The sequence below is a fragment of the Musa acuminata genome, chromosome BXJ3-2 (assembly GCF_036884655.1).
Source record: "Musa acuminata AAA Group cultivar baxijiao chromosome BXJ3-2, Cavendish_Baxijiao_AAA, whole genome shotgun sequence".
NCBI lineage: Eukaryota > Viridiplantae > Streptophyta > Magnoliopsida > Zingiberales > Musaceae > Musa > Musa acuminata.
In genome coordinates, this window is record NC_088350.1 from 30,507,820 (window position 1) to 30,521,970 (window position 14,151).

At 40.6% G+C, this 14,151-nt stretch overlaps 2 protein-coding genes and 1 long non-coding RNA gene across 5 annotated transcripts; 1 reads left to right on the forward strand and 2 right to left on the reverse strand.

Annotated features, from left to right (window-relative positions):
- The first annotated feature begins 223 nt into the window (after nucleotides 1–223).
- LOC135631664 (uncharacterized) lies at nucleotides 224–2,530 on the forward strand. Of its 2 annotated transcripts, none has more exons than XR_010494421.1 (3): nucleotides 224–674; nucleotides 1,657–1,960; nucleotides 2,154–2,530. It is a non-coding gene; the product is annotated as an uncharacterized LOC135631664 (long non-coding RNA). The 2 variants fall into 2 exon arrangements; XR_010494422.1 differs by having other exon boundaries at nucleotides 224–458.
- Nucleotides 2,531–2,656: 126 nt separating this feature from the next.
- LOC135586088 (protein SPEAR1-like) lies at nucleotides 2,657–4,224 on the reverse strand. Of its 2 annotated transcripts, none has more exons than XM_065139415.1 (5): nucleotides 4,048–4,224; nucleotides 3,630–3,855; nucleotides 3,440–3,541; nucleotides 3,206–3,361; nucleotides 2,657–3,112 (listed from the first exon to the last, which is right to left on the reverse strand). In XM_065139415.1, the coding sequence occupies exons 1-5, from the start codon at nucleotides 4,140–4,142 to the stop codon at nucleotides 3,017–3,019; spliced, it is 675 nt and encodes a 224-aa protein (XP_064995487.1). In that variant the 5' UTR covers nucleotides 4,143–4,224; the 3' UTR covers nucleotides 2,657–3,016. The 2 variants fall into 2 exon arrangements, with proteins under 2 accessions (XP_064995487.1, XP_064995488.1); XM_065139416.1 differs by having other exon boundaries at nucleotides 3,206–3,319; nucleotides 4,048–4,203.
- Nucleotides 4,225–10,295: 6,071 nt separating this feature from the next.
- LOC135630778 (auxin-responsive protein IAA17-like) lies at nucleotides 10,296–14,149 on the reverse strand. The gene is made up of 5 exons (XM_065137951.1): nucleotides 13,446–14,149; nucleotides 12,365–12,594; nucleotides 11,402–11,543; nucleotides 10,999–11,060; nucleotides 10,296–10,625 (listed from the first exon to the last, which is right to left on the reverse strand). The coding sequence occupies exons 1-5, from the start codon at nucleotides 13,904–13,906 to the stop codon at nucleotides 10,576–10,578; spliced, it is 945 nt and encodes a 314-aa protein (XP_064994023.1). The 5' UTR covers nucleotides 13,907–14,149; the 3' UTR covers nucleotides 10,296–10,575.
- Between the last annotated feature and the right edge of the window lie 2 nt (nucleotides 14,150–14,151).

Here is a 14,151-nt window from a genome sequence, read left to right on the forward strand (position 1 = left end):
ATTTAAGACCTGATTTCAACCCAATTTAAGGTGTCATTTAAACTGGCTGTTAATTTGGACCGCACAATTTTGATCTGGTCCAACCTCACCATTTAGGCTTGGATGGTTCGAGCCCGATCAGATTGAATTGGTAACAGAGACTCGGGTTAGGTTCATAATGTTCAAATAATTAAAGAATAAGCTCTTTTTTTATCAGTATGGTGGATATCATGAGGGGGGGAAAGCACGTGGAGTTCACGTGTCAGTGGCCGCACTGAAAGAGGATTGGAGCTGAGAAACCGGCGGATGGCGAGGATTCTCCCCAAGGCTCCCGCCGCCGCCGCAGCCTCCATCGAACTAGCCGGCCTCCGCTCGCCATTCCCCTCCTAATCCTCCTCCGCCGTCCCCCTGTCCACCCGGAGCTGGCCTCTGCTCTGTTCCTCTCCGTGGGCCCTGTCCTCCCTGCGGTCGTGGCTGCGGTGAGCTCTGAGTTCTGTGATATCCTAAAACTCTAGCTCTCTATTCCGCATTTTTCTTGATCACTTGGAGACTTCCGATTGCTCGTGTGCCTGGTGAACTACTTAATCTCAGCCATTAGTTTCGCTTCAAGATTGCATCTTTTTCCTAAAGAAGCGTGTGCATTATTGCTGGGCCGGAAGATGGTATTAAATCGGGCGTTCTTACTGTATTTTTGGGTAATGGTCTGTCATTCGCTGACTTTCTTTGAAGTGCCGCAATTTATCTTTTTAATTACTGAATTCACACACTGCATGCAGTATTTGTTTGGTAATGCACGCCGAAATAGAGATTTCAACTCAAGATTACATCTTTCTGCGGTAGGTTGGTGTCTTTAGCAGAAATCACCACCGCTGGGTTGAGAATGCTGGTCCTTGCTCTTTGATCACAAGTCTGTATGTGATGGGCTGTTTCTTTGAAGCAAGTGATCGTTGTTAAATTCAGCACTTAAATGTGCTGCTTCTGTCTTCTTATTGGGTTTTACTGAGCCTCTTTGCTTAATTGAATGGGTTCTACCGGACCTAACGTTAGGTCATATATGTCACCAGAACTAATACTTTTTTTGCACCATCATCAGCATCAACTTGAATTTGATGTCTGTTAATACTGGAGCAGAAATTACATTCTCTGTGCTTCCATGCTATTTCCTGTCTTCGTCCGTAGTAAATTATATTGTTCTGGTATCATTCACCTATACGTCAGGATCAGTTTTTTGGGATAAAGGCACAAAGATTGATGAGAAAAGCAACTAGTATAAAGGCCAGTTTTACCAGCAACATGGCACAATTAAGCACCACTGTTGGTGAAGATGAGACATCTTAGAGTGGGTCAAAAAGGATACTAGAATATATTGCTGGAACATAATTTATTTCATGTTAAAATATTTGTTTTCCATTTCTTACATGAGCTAATGCTTTAACCATGCAATTTACTATATGTTGATGGACAGACTATTTTTATACTTGTTTTCCTAGGGTATGCAAGAATTATAAACATGCAAACCAAACCATGGTGTAGCACTGAGGCCCTCTTTTCTGAATGACAAGGTTTCTGCACAAAAGCTTCAATTTGAAAATGTGTTCTGACCAATATACATGCCACAGTATCTGTCTGAATAGTGTCATATTACCTTAATGATAATTTCTTGTTTCATGGGAACAGGTTTGCCAAGACAGTGGATCTTATAGAGGCCAGAGGAACAGCAATGAGGGATACTGACTTTGTAAAAGGTGGCAAAACAGTGATTGTTTTTATCAAAGATCCTGATTATTATAAGTTTGAGCTTTTGGAAAGGGCCCCAACACCATAGCCCTTGTGTCGACTTTAATCACCGTACTTCTCCCTAAAAGCTAAGGTTATTTCTAGATCAGCATGTCACTTTTTGGGAGGAAATGTTCGATCCTTAGCTATGTTCATGGCACCTAGTATGGAGCTTCTCCGCAAACAAGGGAATGCTGAATTCAAGGTAATTTGTTGCACCAACTTTACTGAAGTCTACAGAAATAACATCTTATCATGTCCAGACTAAATTGTTTGATGTTTTAGTATTAACTTCACGGTTAACAACTTTCCTTGTCTGCATAAATCAGTAACATCACGATACATTTACTAGCTTGTCATAGAGGGGCTTGAGAATGAAGGATCATATTGTTCTGCAGGGCTTTGTTGACAATATAGGTTTTGCCATAGAGACAGAGCAATCAATGGCCATGAATGAGTTTAGTGCTGTATCTACATCTCAAGTGAGTGCCTCTCACTCAACGGTGCCAGTGCTGGACCAATCTTGCAAAGCATCTGCATCAGATTTCACTTTGTACATGGATCGTCTTTGTATATACTTCTAATTTGCATATGGTTTGCTATCGGTTGTAAAGTTGCAGTTTCTTAGCCAAGTGCAATGAAAGTTCAATCATGGAGGATGTTCTATATTTTGGATTGTCATACATTTACCTGTCTGTTGGAGTCTATGTAAAGATCAAAGGAACAAGCATTTTCTCAGTTTAAGAATGTTCAGCCAACTCTAGCTGATGCTTCATGAATGTCTAAATTCCTTAGAAACATATGTTTTGGTGAACACCAATATCATAGATTTTTATACAGCATGGTAAAGCTTCGAAATGAAAATATTATTGTAATCCAAATATATAGTGAACAACACATTTGTTTGATTTGTTCAGCAGTCATGCAACACTGAGAATTAGGGTTCCAAAACAGACTTCAGGAATTGGATAGGACAGGAAGAGAACTACATCATTTTGTGAGCTGTATATGACTATTTTATACTCGAATGTATTCATCTATTTTTTTCGAAATATTTTCTTCAAAACACTATATTTCTTCTAGATAACATTTCCATGAAGACCCAACCGCTTTAATATCTTTAATTACTTGAGATTTACACTGACATGTATTCCTCACCTGAAATGAGACAGTTTGGGCATCGATCCCATAAACCACCACCACCTGTATCAATCTATCGATCAATCTATTGCAAACATTGCACCACTTGAATCACCGACAGTCATAATTTAAGCTCTAAATCGAGTTCTTGGGAATCGCATGAGTTCTGACTGATTGAACCAATGGAGTTGCATTGCTCATCGTGATAACTGCTGGTCTGCATTGAGTTCCAAGAGAGCAAGAAGATTACGAAATGTTTATGGAAGAGGAAGATAAATGATCTGAGTCCAGCTAGATATGTAAGCCACACCTCCATGCTTGGCTCCAAGAGAGGCAGTGTTGTAGTCGGTCTCACTGCTTGATGAAAGAAAGAATGATACGCACTATATCTGGTTGCCGTCACTGCGGTGTCTCCAAAGCCGATCTGAAAGAGAACAAACCGATCCATTCGATCTTCCCATAAGATCTAAGAAAGTAGAATTTGTGGAGTGAGGGTGCAGAAATTAGTCTTCTTTTACTTTTTTTCTATCGAAGGTTGGCATACCACTGAATTGGGGCGAAGATCGAACAGCGAAGATGATGGGGTGGCAACCGATGACGAAGAGGGAGATGGTGGACATCCCATTTGCACTTGACCATTGTCGACCTGCTCGAAGACAAGCATGAAGGAATTACTCGACAAGGGAACAAAACATTAGACAGGGAAAAGTGAGGTAGTTGTCATCGAGGAAGACCTTTTCGAGATCACAGTCCAATGGAGAAGGGTAGCTTCCCATCATTTGATTCTGTAATATGATCTTCTCCAACTGAGCCACACCAAGGCCTCTTTGAGGCTGTTTTGGCTTCTCCATATTGTTCTTCTTTCCCCTCCTCGAGGACCCAGCAGATCTCCCACTTCCTAATCCCAGCTGCTGTGGATAGTTCCTGCTTCCCATCAGTACTTCACCACTCAACACCAACCTATGAACAACAGAAGTGTATTTATAGATATAGATAGATAGATAGATAGGGAGAGAGAGAGAGGAAGGGAGACGTAAAGACAGCTACTCAAGTCTCCTTCTAACGTAAGATGGCCCAAAGGTAATCAATCAACTCATTGCTTGAATGAAGATCTCAGTGTAATATCTATATATTTTTCTCCTGCTGCGTTACCTTTCTTTAGTAGAAAAGCTTGAATGCAGCAGTCCCAAGAAGCACGATATGCCAAAGTTGATCCTTACTTTGAGCCCATAAAAATCAAGATTCATATGTTTGAGTGGCCAAAGATGATCCGGTAGGATTATGTCACTGAAAGATCAACAAAAATCCACAATCTTTGCAAAAGATTTATCATAAGATCCATGCCTGACGAAACCACAAACAAGTTGAGCTCCAAGTGATCCCCTTTTTTTTTCCTCTCTTGTAAGAGCACTCAGACGCAAAATATTGACACATTCCCCGATGAGTACAGCATCAAGAAGCTTCGCTGGGAGTTCCTTCCACGACTCATTTCATGTGGGGCAATATGAGTTGCATTATCTTTGACCAATAGGAAGTCTCACAAGAAAACTGAATCAAGATTCTACATTTCGAGTCAAACAAAGGATTTTTATTGTACTTGGATGAGTTCAGCTGTCACACGTAACAATGCCTAATAGATCATTCCAAGTTCGCTTTACTCACAAAAAAAGGCCTCATAAACTACTGCAAGACATTGATACCATCACATATAGCATACTTAAGGTTTGAGAGCAGGAAAGTGGGGAAAACAAGGGCATGGAGAAAACCATAGAATAGTAGGAAAGTGGATACACAAGATATGGCAGGCTGGCGAGGAGACATGATATCTAATCCAGATTATACCCACATGAAGTCCTATATAATATGTTGGGAATTAGATTTGTTCAGGCTCCAAATTATAATCTAAATCCTCCATAATAAACTAACAGCAACACTGTTCACGCTGCATACTAGGTTATTACTCCTCGTGGCTTTGCATGGTTCATAAAGAAAGTTTGAGACCGAGTGATTTCATGAAGGGCTTCTACGAGGATGCATCGATGCAATAAAGACTAGATAGATTGACCGGTCTATTTTACTTCTCGTGGCAGATCTATCTGAGTTGTGCTCGATATAAGTCACAGCAGTCAACCAATGGCAAGATGTTGTTAAGGTCTTCGAGTAAACAAAGAAGAAAACACAAGAATTTAAACCTTCTTGCAGCCAGAATACAACTCGATCTTCTTTGACACTGTAAATCCATGCCACACTGTAAGTAGATTATTACAAGGCAAAGTAGAGGAATAGAATGCGAAACACAACCTTATATTTTTGTATCTGAGGGTTTAGATCTAATTCAACATAATCTAACTTGAGAAAGACATCAAGAAAAGTCCCTTTTTCCCCATGAGATGAGTCGATAAGATAGCTTCTGAAGCGATCTATGGGGTTGTGCTAGATTAAGATTCCGAGAAACTAAAAAACACCTGATGGAGCTGTCTTTGAACACTACTTTTGTTCTCCCCAATAAAGTCTCGTTCGATCTCTATTCAATCTTGTTTCATCCCAATGAAAAATGGGATCCAACCATGGTGAGGTTTCATGTCATGTCCTCTTTAAGGAAGTCAACGTGTTGACAGTCAAATTCAGTGACGTATATACCATATCCAGAGTAGTGTTCATCACGCAGACAACATCTAGCGTGGAATAAATAAATACCCTTATACAAATCATCCATGCATGTGGTAGGTCCTCAAATTACCAACACAACACAACAACGGAAGGACTGCTTGATTCCTTACGACTCTATCTCATATTGACACCTAAAGTCTTGTTGCAGAAAAGCTTGGTTCCCTTGCCGAGTAAGCAAAGAGATGATGGTGTGGAGGTTGTTCCTCTGTGGCAGCCAACCATTGATAGCTTACTGTGATCCTCTTCCGAGATGATGGTACCTTAAAAGCAGAAAATATTCGAGAGGTTATGATCCCAACGTATGCATGGCATATAATTTTATTAAGAGCTTGAGTTTATTGACATTTGGGTCAAGGTTTCAATTCTGACATTGGCAGCACCATCTTAAGCATGCATTCACACAGAATCAAAGTTTGACCAATGTTCTTTTAAAGATTGGCAATTTAATAGCTAAACTTTGACTCGTGTATGAAATATAAGAGATTGCCTCATCATTATATATATTCACTAGATGACTAAACTATAAATGAAACAACTAATGGCCAGATCAAATTTATCTGGTCAACTAGAAATTGGATGCTTGTTCAAACCAGAAGATGTCAGCAAAGTGAAGACACTGGGCATGAAGATATAAAAGGTTGTAGAGGACGCATATAGTATCCAATCCAGATTATACTTGCATATTTATGCAATCTTTGTTGAGACCTTGAGACCTTGCTGATCTTATCCATGTTCCTAATGAGCTAACTCATTACGGAAACTACTGCCAAGTTTGTACAAGCCTCATGCATGGCAGATCTAACAACGATGTGCCGCCAACTTTCATAAGATCTTTGCCTTAACCTCGGTATAAATAATTATCAAGTAAATCTCATGCTTGCAATATCTTCTGGAGTGTAGTAATCAGGAATAGTTAGAATCTTTGAGATGTTAATGGTGAGTTTCTGACAGAATAGGTGTACTGTACTAACACAGATGCTACATAGGATACAGAAATAGCCACATCAACGGATGTGTATACACTGGACAAGCCAAAACAGTTCCGTGCAACTTTAGTTAGAGTGATGAGGCTTGGCATGAATCATACCAAGTTGGATTCAGACAAAATGGGCTCCTCAAGATTATTGTTTTACTGCAATGAGGGGGGAAACCTTTAGTCAGATGAATAGAAGAAGAAATGGAGACATGAACTTGATCCTGAAGGAGATCATATGAACCTCAATTGTATCGCAAGGCAAGACTTTAAGCCACCAAGGTTGTTCATGACAGCAAAGTTCTGTCAGTTGATCTTATCAGCTGATGCTTGCAACATGAAAAAACACTTGATTCTTGCTCCACAAGTAAATAGATTTACTTCTCTCAAAAAAAAAATGAGAAAAGGTTCCATAAGTGTATTATAGACGAATTATTGATGGAACGATCAATGAAGCTATTGCAGCTATTATTTTAAAGCCTAACGAGTATGGCATGGTCATGTAGTTTAATGCAGGTCAAGCAACTGGTCATAATATATTTGCGCCATGTAGCATCGGAACAGTAGGAACCAATCTGTGCTTCTCTTGCTCTTCATTCTGGCCAATATATCTAGAGAGAGAGAGAGTTCTGCCCATCCTCCCACCTGGAGTTGTTTGACTTTACATGGCGCAGATCCTTGAATGGGGTGAAACAAAGTCGCATGTAGAAGACAACGTGCCTCCCAAAATTAACACATGCCGTTCGACATCTCATGCGGAGAGCAGTGCGTTGACTTGACGGCCTTCTCAGAATCTTGTGCATTTATGATGTGATGTGATAGCCTGATTTGTTCTTTGCTTACGACTAACTGAAAATGGTCAATTCGTCCAAAAACTTTCAATTTTTTTTCCATTTGTTTACTTTACATAGGTAGCTTATTTTCTAAAGGATAGTGAACCCTTTGCCTCCTTACGTTCTCTTGTTGCCTCACCTCTCGTGTACTCTTTGTTGCATGCCCTCATCTATCATCTTGTTAAAATAGAGCATCAAAAATAAAAGGTTTCATGGGGGAAAAGTATATACGGAGACAGTCTTAAGAGAGTGTCGAAGGAGCGATATTGTCAAAACGATAAACACGATCGAAGTAATAAAATGACCTGAGAAGATAAGAACGAGCATCATACTATTGAGGACGTGAAGGTGATCACCGAGGATGATAGAGATGAAGTTGGAGAGACCATATTAGTAGAGGTTGCAAGGGAGCGATGGCAATAAGGCCTAAGCAATAATGGGGGGGTCAAGGAGATAGGGTGAGATCAGTTGGAGAGATGATGAAAAGGTGACGATGGGAGGGGTGAAACTTATGACAAAGGGAGAGAAGGGCACACAAGGCGAGAAAAGCACCCTCACGACTAAATGATGGAATGTATGTGGGATTAGTGGGAATAAGAGTTTGACGCAAGGATTATGACAATAATGTTATTAAGTGGGCTAGGGATCAAGGTTCTTCGATGGTTATATTGAAGATCAAGACTTCTATGGTATTAGCAACAAAGGAGGACGACAACGATAAGAGGCGAAGGCAGCAAAGCAAAAGTGAAGATGTAAATGAGGGTGCGAGAACAATGACGATCGATGATGAATGAAGATCAGGGTATTCTTATTTTTTAGAAAATAAAGGATATTTTATAGGAATAAATCAAAATAGAATGCTGCATGAAAATAAAATAAAAACATGAAGTTTTTATTAAAAAATTCTAATTAGAAAAATGAATATGGATTGGATATAAAATGTAGCATAGATTCAGTGTTAGATAAACCCTAGATGGTATAAAGTTAATACTTTATACAGCTTAAATTAATCATTAATATACTTTAGATAAGAAATAAGTTGGATTGGGTTGTCCAGCTCGGGCTAGTAACATATGCCTGTGGTTTGACTTGACTCGACCCGCCTATCGCGAGCCTAATTAAACTCGTATAATTAAAGATTGGGTCATAATTTGGGTTTAGACGGGCCAGATTGCATTGAATTTGATCGATCGATCGAACCCAGTTAGATAGGGGCTGGTAAATTAAAGTGAAGGCATGATTTAATCCAAGATGTCATATTAAATGTCATCATCGCTAGATAATATTACATGCACTTACAAGGATTAGATTTATCATGCCGGGTCGGATTACGGTCGATATAAGATTAGATTCTATAGAATGGGCTCTATGGGTTTGGGCTCAGGTTGGGTCGAATTGAATTCGGGCTATGATTAGACAAACCACTTGACCAAGGAGGTCGTGGTCGAACCCAATCCGAATCAATCCCTGGAATTGTGGACGCAATGTAATGATGCGCGCATCACGTCAACATGTACGTACGCCCTGCGCGCATCTGACGTCGGGTCATGCGTCCACAGTAATGCCCCCTTCTGGCATCATCCGACAGCATGATGGCAACTGGGCCCTGGCCTGATTTGATATGATCTGACGGCTGGCAGGTGCCCCATCATGGCTACTCTGCGAATCCCCAAGTGCTCACGATGACTTCTCCCTTTACAGCTTAAGAAACTTGAAGCCGCTGAAGAAAGATTCACCTTTGTACACCATCAAATCTTCGTCGTCAGGATAAGAACTCTCCCTAATCTCTGTCTCTGTCCCTCTACAGTTCTCAGACAATGATGAATAAGGTGGAACACGTGCTTATCTTTTGGCAAAGCAATGAACCAGATCAAACATCTGTTTCTGAAACAAGGTCGCCGTATGGTCAACAGGGAAAGCATTAGTTCCCTTGGTGGCCACTGTAAGAATCAATCAATGGTGTTCCCTCACCCTCACATTGGCTCTCTCCCCCGTTCATTGCACCTTGCTTCATCTTACAGTTACACCATCGTTTTCTTCTTCCCATCCCCACTGTTCATGCTTTGTCAGGGACATGGAATTAGTCTGGGTTCAACTACCTGTGGAATCCTTTCTCTAATGTGTTTTTAACTACGTCGACTGCTACGAATGGATGCCAGTATTTGGTGTGGTTGATGTGCAGCTTCGTTTTAGAAGCTTCAGAGGACCCTACTGGTAGGCAGTGAGAAGTCCATGTAATTTGCCAGAGCACAATATGTGCATACAACACAGCACGTTACAATGCTTCAAATGGCCATCGAAAGTGGAGCAGAGCATCATTCCGGTGGAGGAAGAAAGCCTCATTAACCACCGCCACCACCACTATGCCATATTATATTCTGGATGAATGATGGTTTCAGAACCTGTGGATTATTCAATGGACAATATCATCAACCCTAGACAAGAAGGTAATGAATGCAGGTCCCCACGAAGAAACAGCTCTCCTATAAAGCTGGTCACCATGCATGTCTAGTAGTACTGCGAAGAAAAAAGCCTGAATGGAAGGATCACCAAACTGGAAGGTCCAGAAACAGAGAGTTCAGTCATGAGGACTTACAGATGAACAGTGACCCCGAGTGCACTGCAAAGTTGTCTTTAAGATCCCTGAGAAGTTTCCAACCCGAGACATGCAGCAGCATCATCTGCACCATCTGAGGTTAAGTGGCAGGTTCTGAAACTAGGAGTGTGGATTATGAAGAGTAAGAACATCAAACTGACCAGATAAGAGCAACAGGCAATTGTATCCAATTCATTCACTGACATTGATTTGGGAACAAGTACACAAAAAAAAGCTGCCTTTCGATAGTTTTGTTCCGACCAGAGGTGGCCGTGGTTGGGTAACTTTGACTTCGATTGTTAGGATTAGGACAAGAGACAATAGGGCCTTGTGAACTACAATTTCAAATAGGGAACTTCAACTATAACAGTTGCAGACAGCAAGCCAAATGTTTAGACAGACAGCGATAACGAGACATGCGCAAGTACTGAATACACAATCTTACAAACTACAGAGCTTATGTCCCTAGGGAATCTTAGAAAGCTAGCACGAAGTCTTAGTCCATATAAAGCAGAAAGCCATGGCACATGGTAGATGTAAGAGAGTAGCCAAGTGATCTTGTTAACCCTTCCAGTCTCAAGGAGGGCTCTTCTGATTTCAGTTAAGGGTCAGAAGCTGATCCTAATTCGGTTCTTGCATTTCTCCATGGCCCTTGGAGCTGCAACGAAAAAAAGCCACGCTTTGGTTAGTCCAAAACCCATGTTTTCACTGGCATATATAAGTTTACGATAGATGCAAAACAAAATTGACTAAGACAAGTGACAGTTCCGTCGAGAAAATATATATTGCTTTTTAGTGAATAAGTGCCGGTGCATCACCACCTAGCATAGCTTGACAACAAAGATAGTGGGCAAGATAAAAAACACCCGTGTTTTGATCAGTGGGTTATAATAAAGTCAAAAGAAGTTAGAATTTAATAAATACACTAAAATTATAGCATGCAAGCTAAAAAATTCCACTTTGAAAAAAGTTCAAATAGACAATTGTGGATACAGCAATTCAGTATATTAATCATGTCTACTTGTGCTCACCAAGTCCAATTGCATCTGAACCCTTCATAATCCTCATCCTCTTGCAGGAGTTGGTGAACATCCTGAAATTTAAAGTCAGAAGTAAAATACCAGAGTCGGTGATTGTTCAACAAATGAGAAGCCAAATCTGGCACAAAAGTCAAAACAATCCGGGAATAAAGAATTCTCAACCTTGAAGTCTATAATGAGGTATGAAGCTAAAAGAACAAGTTCATTAAATTACCATAATCAGCGCTTGGTGCTATTTTATAAGTATGCATATTATGTTTTGCAAATTACATTTATCTAAAGTTAGTAGTCACCAATAAAATATACAGAAAAAAGGGAAATTTTGCAATAATAATAGAAGCTCACACACAGCTTTTGACTATAGCCAATGACACCAGGTATTTTCTTTACTTACTCCCATGGTACATCGCCGACAAGCATCCAGTCACCATCTTTGTCTTCATAAGTGAGCACATATTCAGATCCATTCAGAAGATCCGTCAACCTGCTCTCAGATAATCCATCTCGGCCTGGTATTCCATGAGAACCACACTGACCTGGAGTAGCACCAATTATAAACACAAGTAAACTCCACCACATGCCGATACAATCTTAATCATAATTTTCAACTCAAGAAGAAAGATTAATAATTCTACTTCAGTAATAAGAATTAACACAATTTTTCAGAGCATTTTATGAAATAAAGCTGGTATGACACTGTTATTAGAAGGACTTGTCAAACGAAGAAAGGAACTTGTAGGAGAAAGCTAAATGGTCATTTGATTTGACGAATACTGCCAAAACATCAGGGATATATTTGAACTAAATTTCTTAAACAATATAGAAAAGGTTGTGGATCCTCTCAAACAGTGCCTTTTAAATAGAACTATCCAAATCCCACATCAGCCATCCACATATAGATCTCATCTGGCAGGGATCTAATCTTCTATTTAAATACAAACAGTCTGATTATAATTGAATCAGTAAGAGAATTGGAGAGAATTCCAACTCAAAAGGAAAAACAGTGAAACGTAAAAAACCCCTACTTGTGTACTGCATTCAATTATCACTCAGGAGAATGGAACAGAAATATATGATCCTAAATTCCCATATGTACATATCGTGAAAAGAAGACAACCATACAAAATTATCATGGGCTATCTAACTCCATTTTTTTTTATGCATAACCAAAATGGCGCTAGAGAAAAACAACAACGAAGATTGCAGAGCTGAAGGCAACGAATAATCCTTCTTTCATGTATATCACAATAAAAGAATGAGTTCAAAATAGTGAGAAATCAATCAAGGCAAACTGATTACAAAGACATGAATATTTTCCGAGTTATTACAAAAATAGTGAAGAAAAGCCAGAGCTCACCAATGGTGAAGCAGCTAAACATCTTCTCGAGTGCCGAGGAGAGCTCCTTATAGTTGTTGTATGCTTTTAGGTCGACTTTCCGGAGGTACGGTGCTCCATCCATGCTGACCTTAACGTAAAGACATCCTGGACCTTGTTTTTCATCAGCATCTTCTTTGTCCTTCGATGGGTTTGTAGCCATCGTGTTTTTACGGTAGCTACGGATTGGTGGCCAACCTACCACCTGTGCCCTGTTGCAGTTTATTCACATTGTTAGACATGCGAATGGGATCTGAAAAAATTAGCCAAGTTGAATCTTGTTCCCGATATGGAAATTTTGTGATCCTTCAAAGCTCAAGGAGGCAAATTTAAAAGGCAGCATAGTTAATCATAGCTCATAAACTCCTAAAATCAACAAAGTTTGTACACTCCTAAAATATAACAGCAAAAGAGGAAGCAATCTAAGGTTTTTAGTTGATGCAATCCATAGAACAAGAAATAATAAAACAATAAAAGACTTCTATGATTCCTGAACCAGCAGAAAAGCAATACAAAATGAAATCCCTCTTTTTCCGCACAAATCTGTGACAAACAGATGAATTGTCAGCTAAACATAAAAGAAACTGTAGGCAGTTTAATCTAGCACCAGGATCATCGTGTTGAGTCAGTGAGTAGCAAATCAAACTAAAAAGAGGAAAATAAAGTTCGATTACATAAGACGATTGTGAAAAGAAGGTCAGCAAGATCAAACAATATAGCGAAACTGGAAATCGAGGATTGCTTGGGTTTACAAATGATAGAACTCTTACCCACGGCAAACAAAGCCTGTGGACAAAATGGTTCACAGAATCTACAGCCGAAAATTGGTTTTTGTCTTTTTTTTTCTCGATCTCCATTTTTTGATGTATTTAAGAGACATATAATTAAAAGAGACATATTTAAGAGAAAAAGCATCACCATCCTAGAAGTTTGAACAAATCAAACATACTTCTAAGAAAAGCACTCACCAAATGCTGAGGAGGAATAAAAAGATTACAAATTTCCGCTCAAAATTCCAGCTTTCTTGCAATCCGAGAAACTCCAACAAGTTGGAAGCACTTACTTGGCAGCAGGCGCCACGCCGCGATCATTCCCAGCGGAGTTCCCGACCTGTCCAGCGGCCTTCCTCTCCTGCCCGTCCGCCTTCGGCACCACATCTTTGCCAGCGTTCCCGTGCCCGGACAGCTGCCCGCCGCCGTCCTCCCCCCTCGGCGAGAACAAGGCGCCACCTTTCCCGCCTTCCACCTCGGATCCACATCCCCCGGAGGCGAGTTCCCACTTCCCGGCCCCGTCGATGGCGTCGGAGAACCCGCGCTTGGCACCGGAGCCGAACACCTTGGGAAGGAGCCCCAGGGTGAGGCCCACCTTCTCCTTCCGGTCGGGTGACTCCGATCCAGGGAGGCCCAGCCGCAGCTCCGTCTCCTTCAGGTTAAGCGCCCCATCCTCGGCTGCGCCGGCGGCGGCTGCAGCAGAGAAGGGGAGCTCCGACAGGCCTATGTAATCATGCTCGAGAGGTGGTGACATTAACTTCCTCGAGGAACACCAGCGACCGTTAAAAGTGATGAGCTTGCGAACAGGAACAGAGCAAGAAAGAGTGCGAGTGTGGTGAGCGTGAGCTGATAGAATATCCCAATTGGTGTGAAGGTGAGAAGGAAATAAAGATGAAGGGGAGAAGGAAATCTAAAGCTTGTGCTGGTTGGCTTCAATACTTTTCCACACTTTGTATACACAAAATACCAATAATAATAATAATGTTTATTTATACATCA

Excerpts from the sequence above, each read along its gene's own strand:
- LOC135586088 (XM_065139415.1), bottom strand. The coding sequence starts at position 4,142 with ATGAATCTTGATTTTTATGGGCTCAAAGTAAGGATCAACTTTGGCATA. Across the intron at positions 3,362-3,439 it reads ATCTTCGCCCCAATTCAGTG|ATCTTATGGGAAGATCGAAT; the intron begins GTATGCCAACCT and ends CTACTTTCTTAG. Across the intron at positions 3,113-3,205 it reads TCTTGGAGCCAAGCATGGAG|ACCAGCAGTTATCACGATGA; the intron begins GTGTGGCTTACA and ends AACTCAATGCAG.
- LOC135630778 (XM_065137951.1), bottom strand. The coding sequence starts at position 13,906 with ATGTCACCACCTCTCGAGCATGATTACATAGGCCTGTCGGAGCTCCCC. Across the intron at positions 11,061-11,401 it reads GTCGGCGATGTACCATGGGA|GATGTTCACCAACTCCTGCA; the intron begins GTAAGTAAAGAA and ends TTTAAATTTCAG. Across the intron at positions 10,626-10,998 it reads TTCAGATGCAATTGGACTTG|CTCCAAGGGCCATGGAGAAA; the intron begins GTGAGCACAAGT and ends TTTTCGTTGCAG.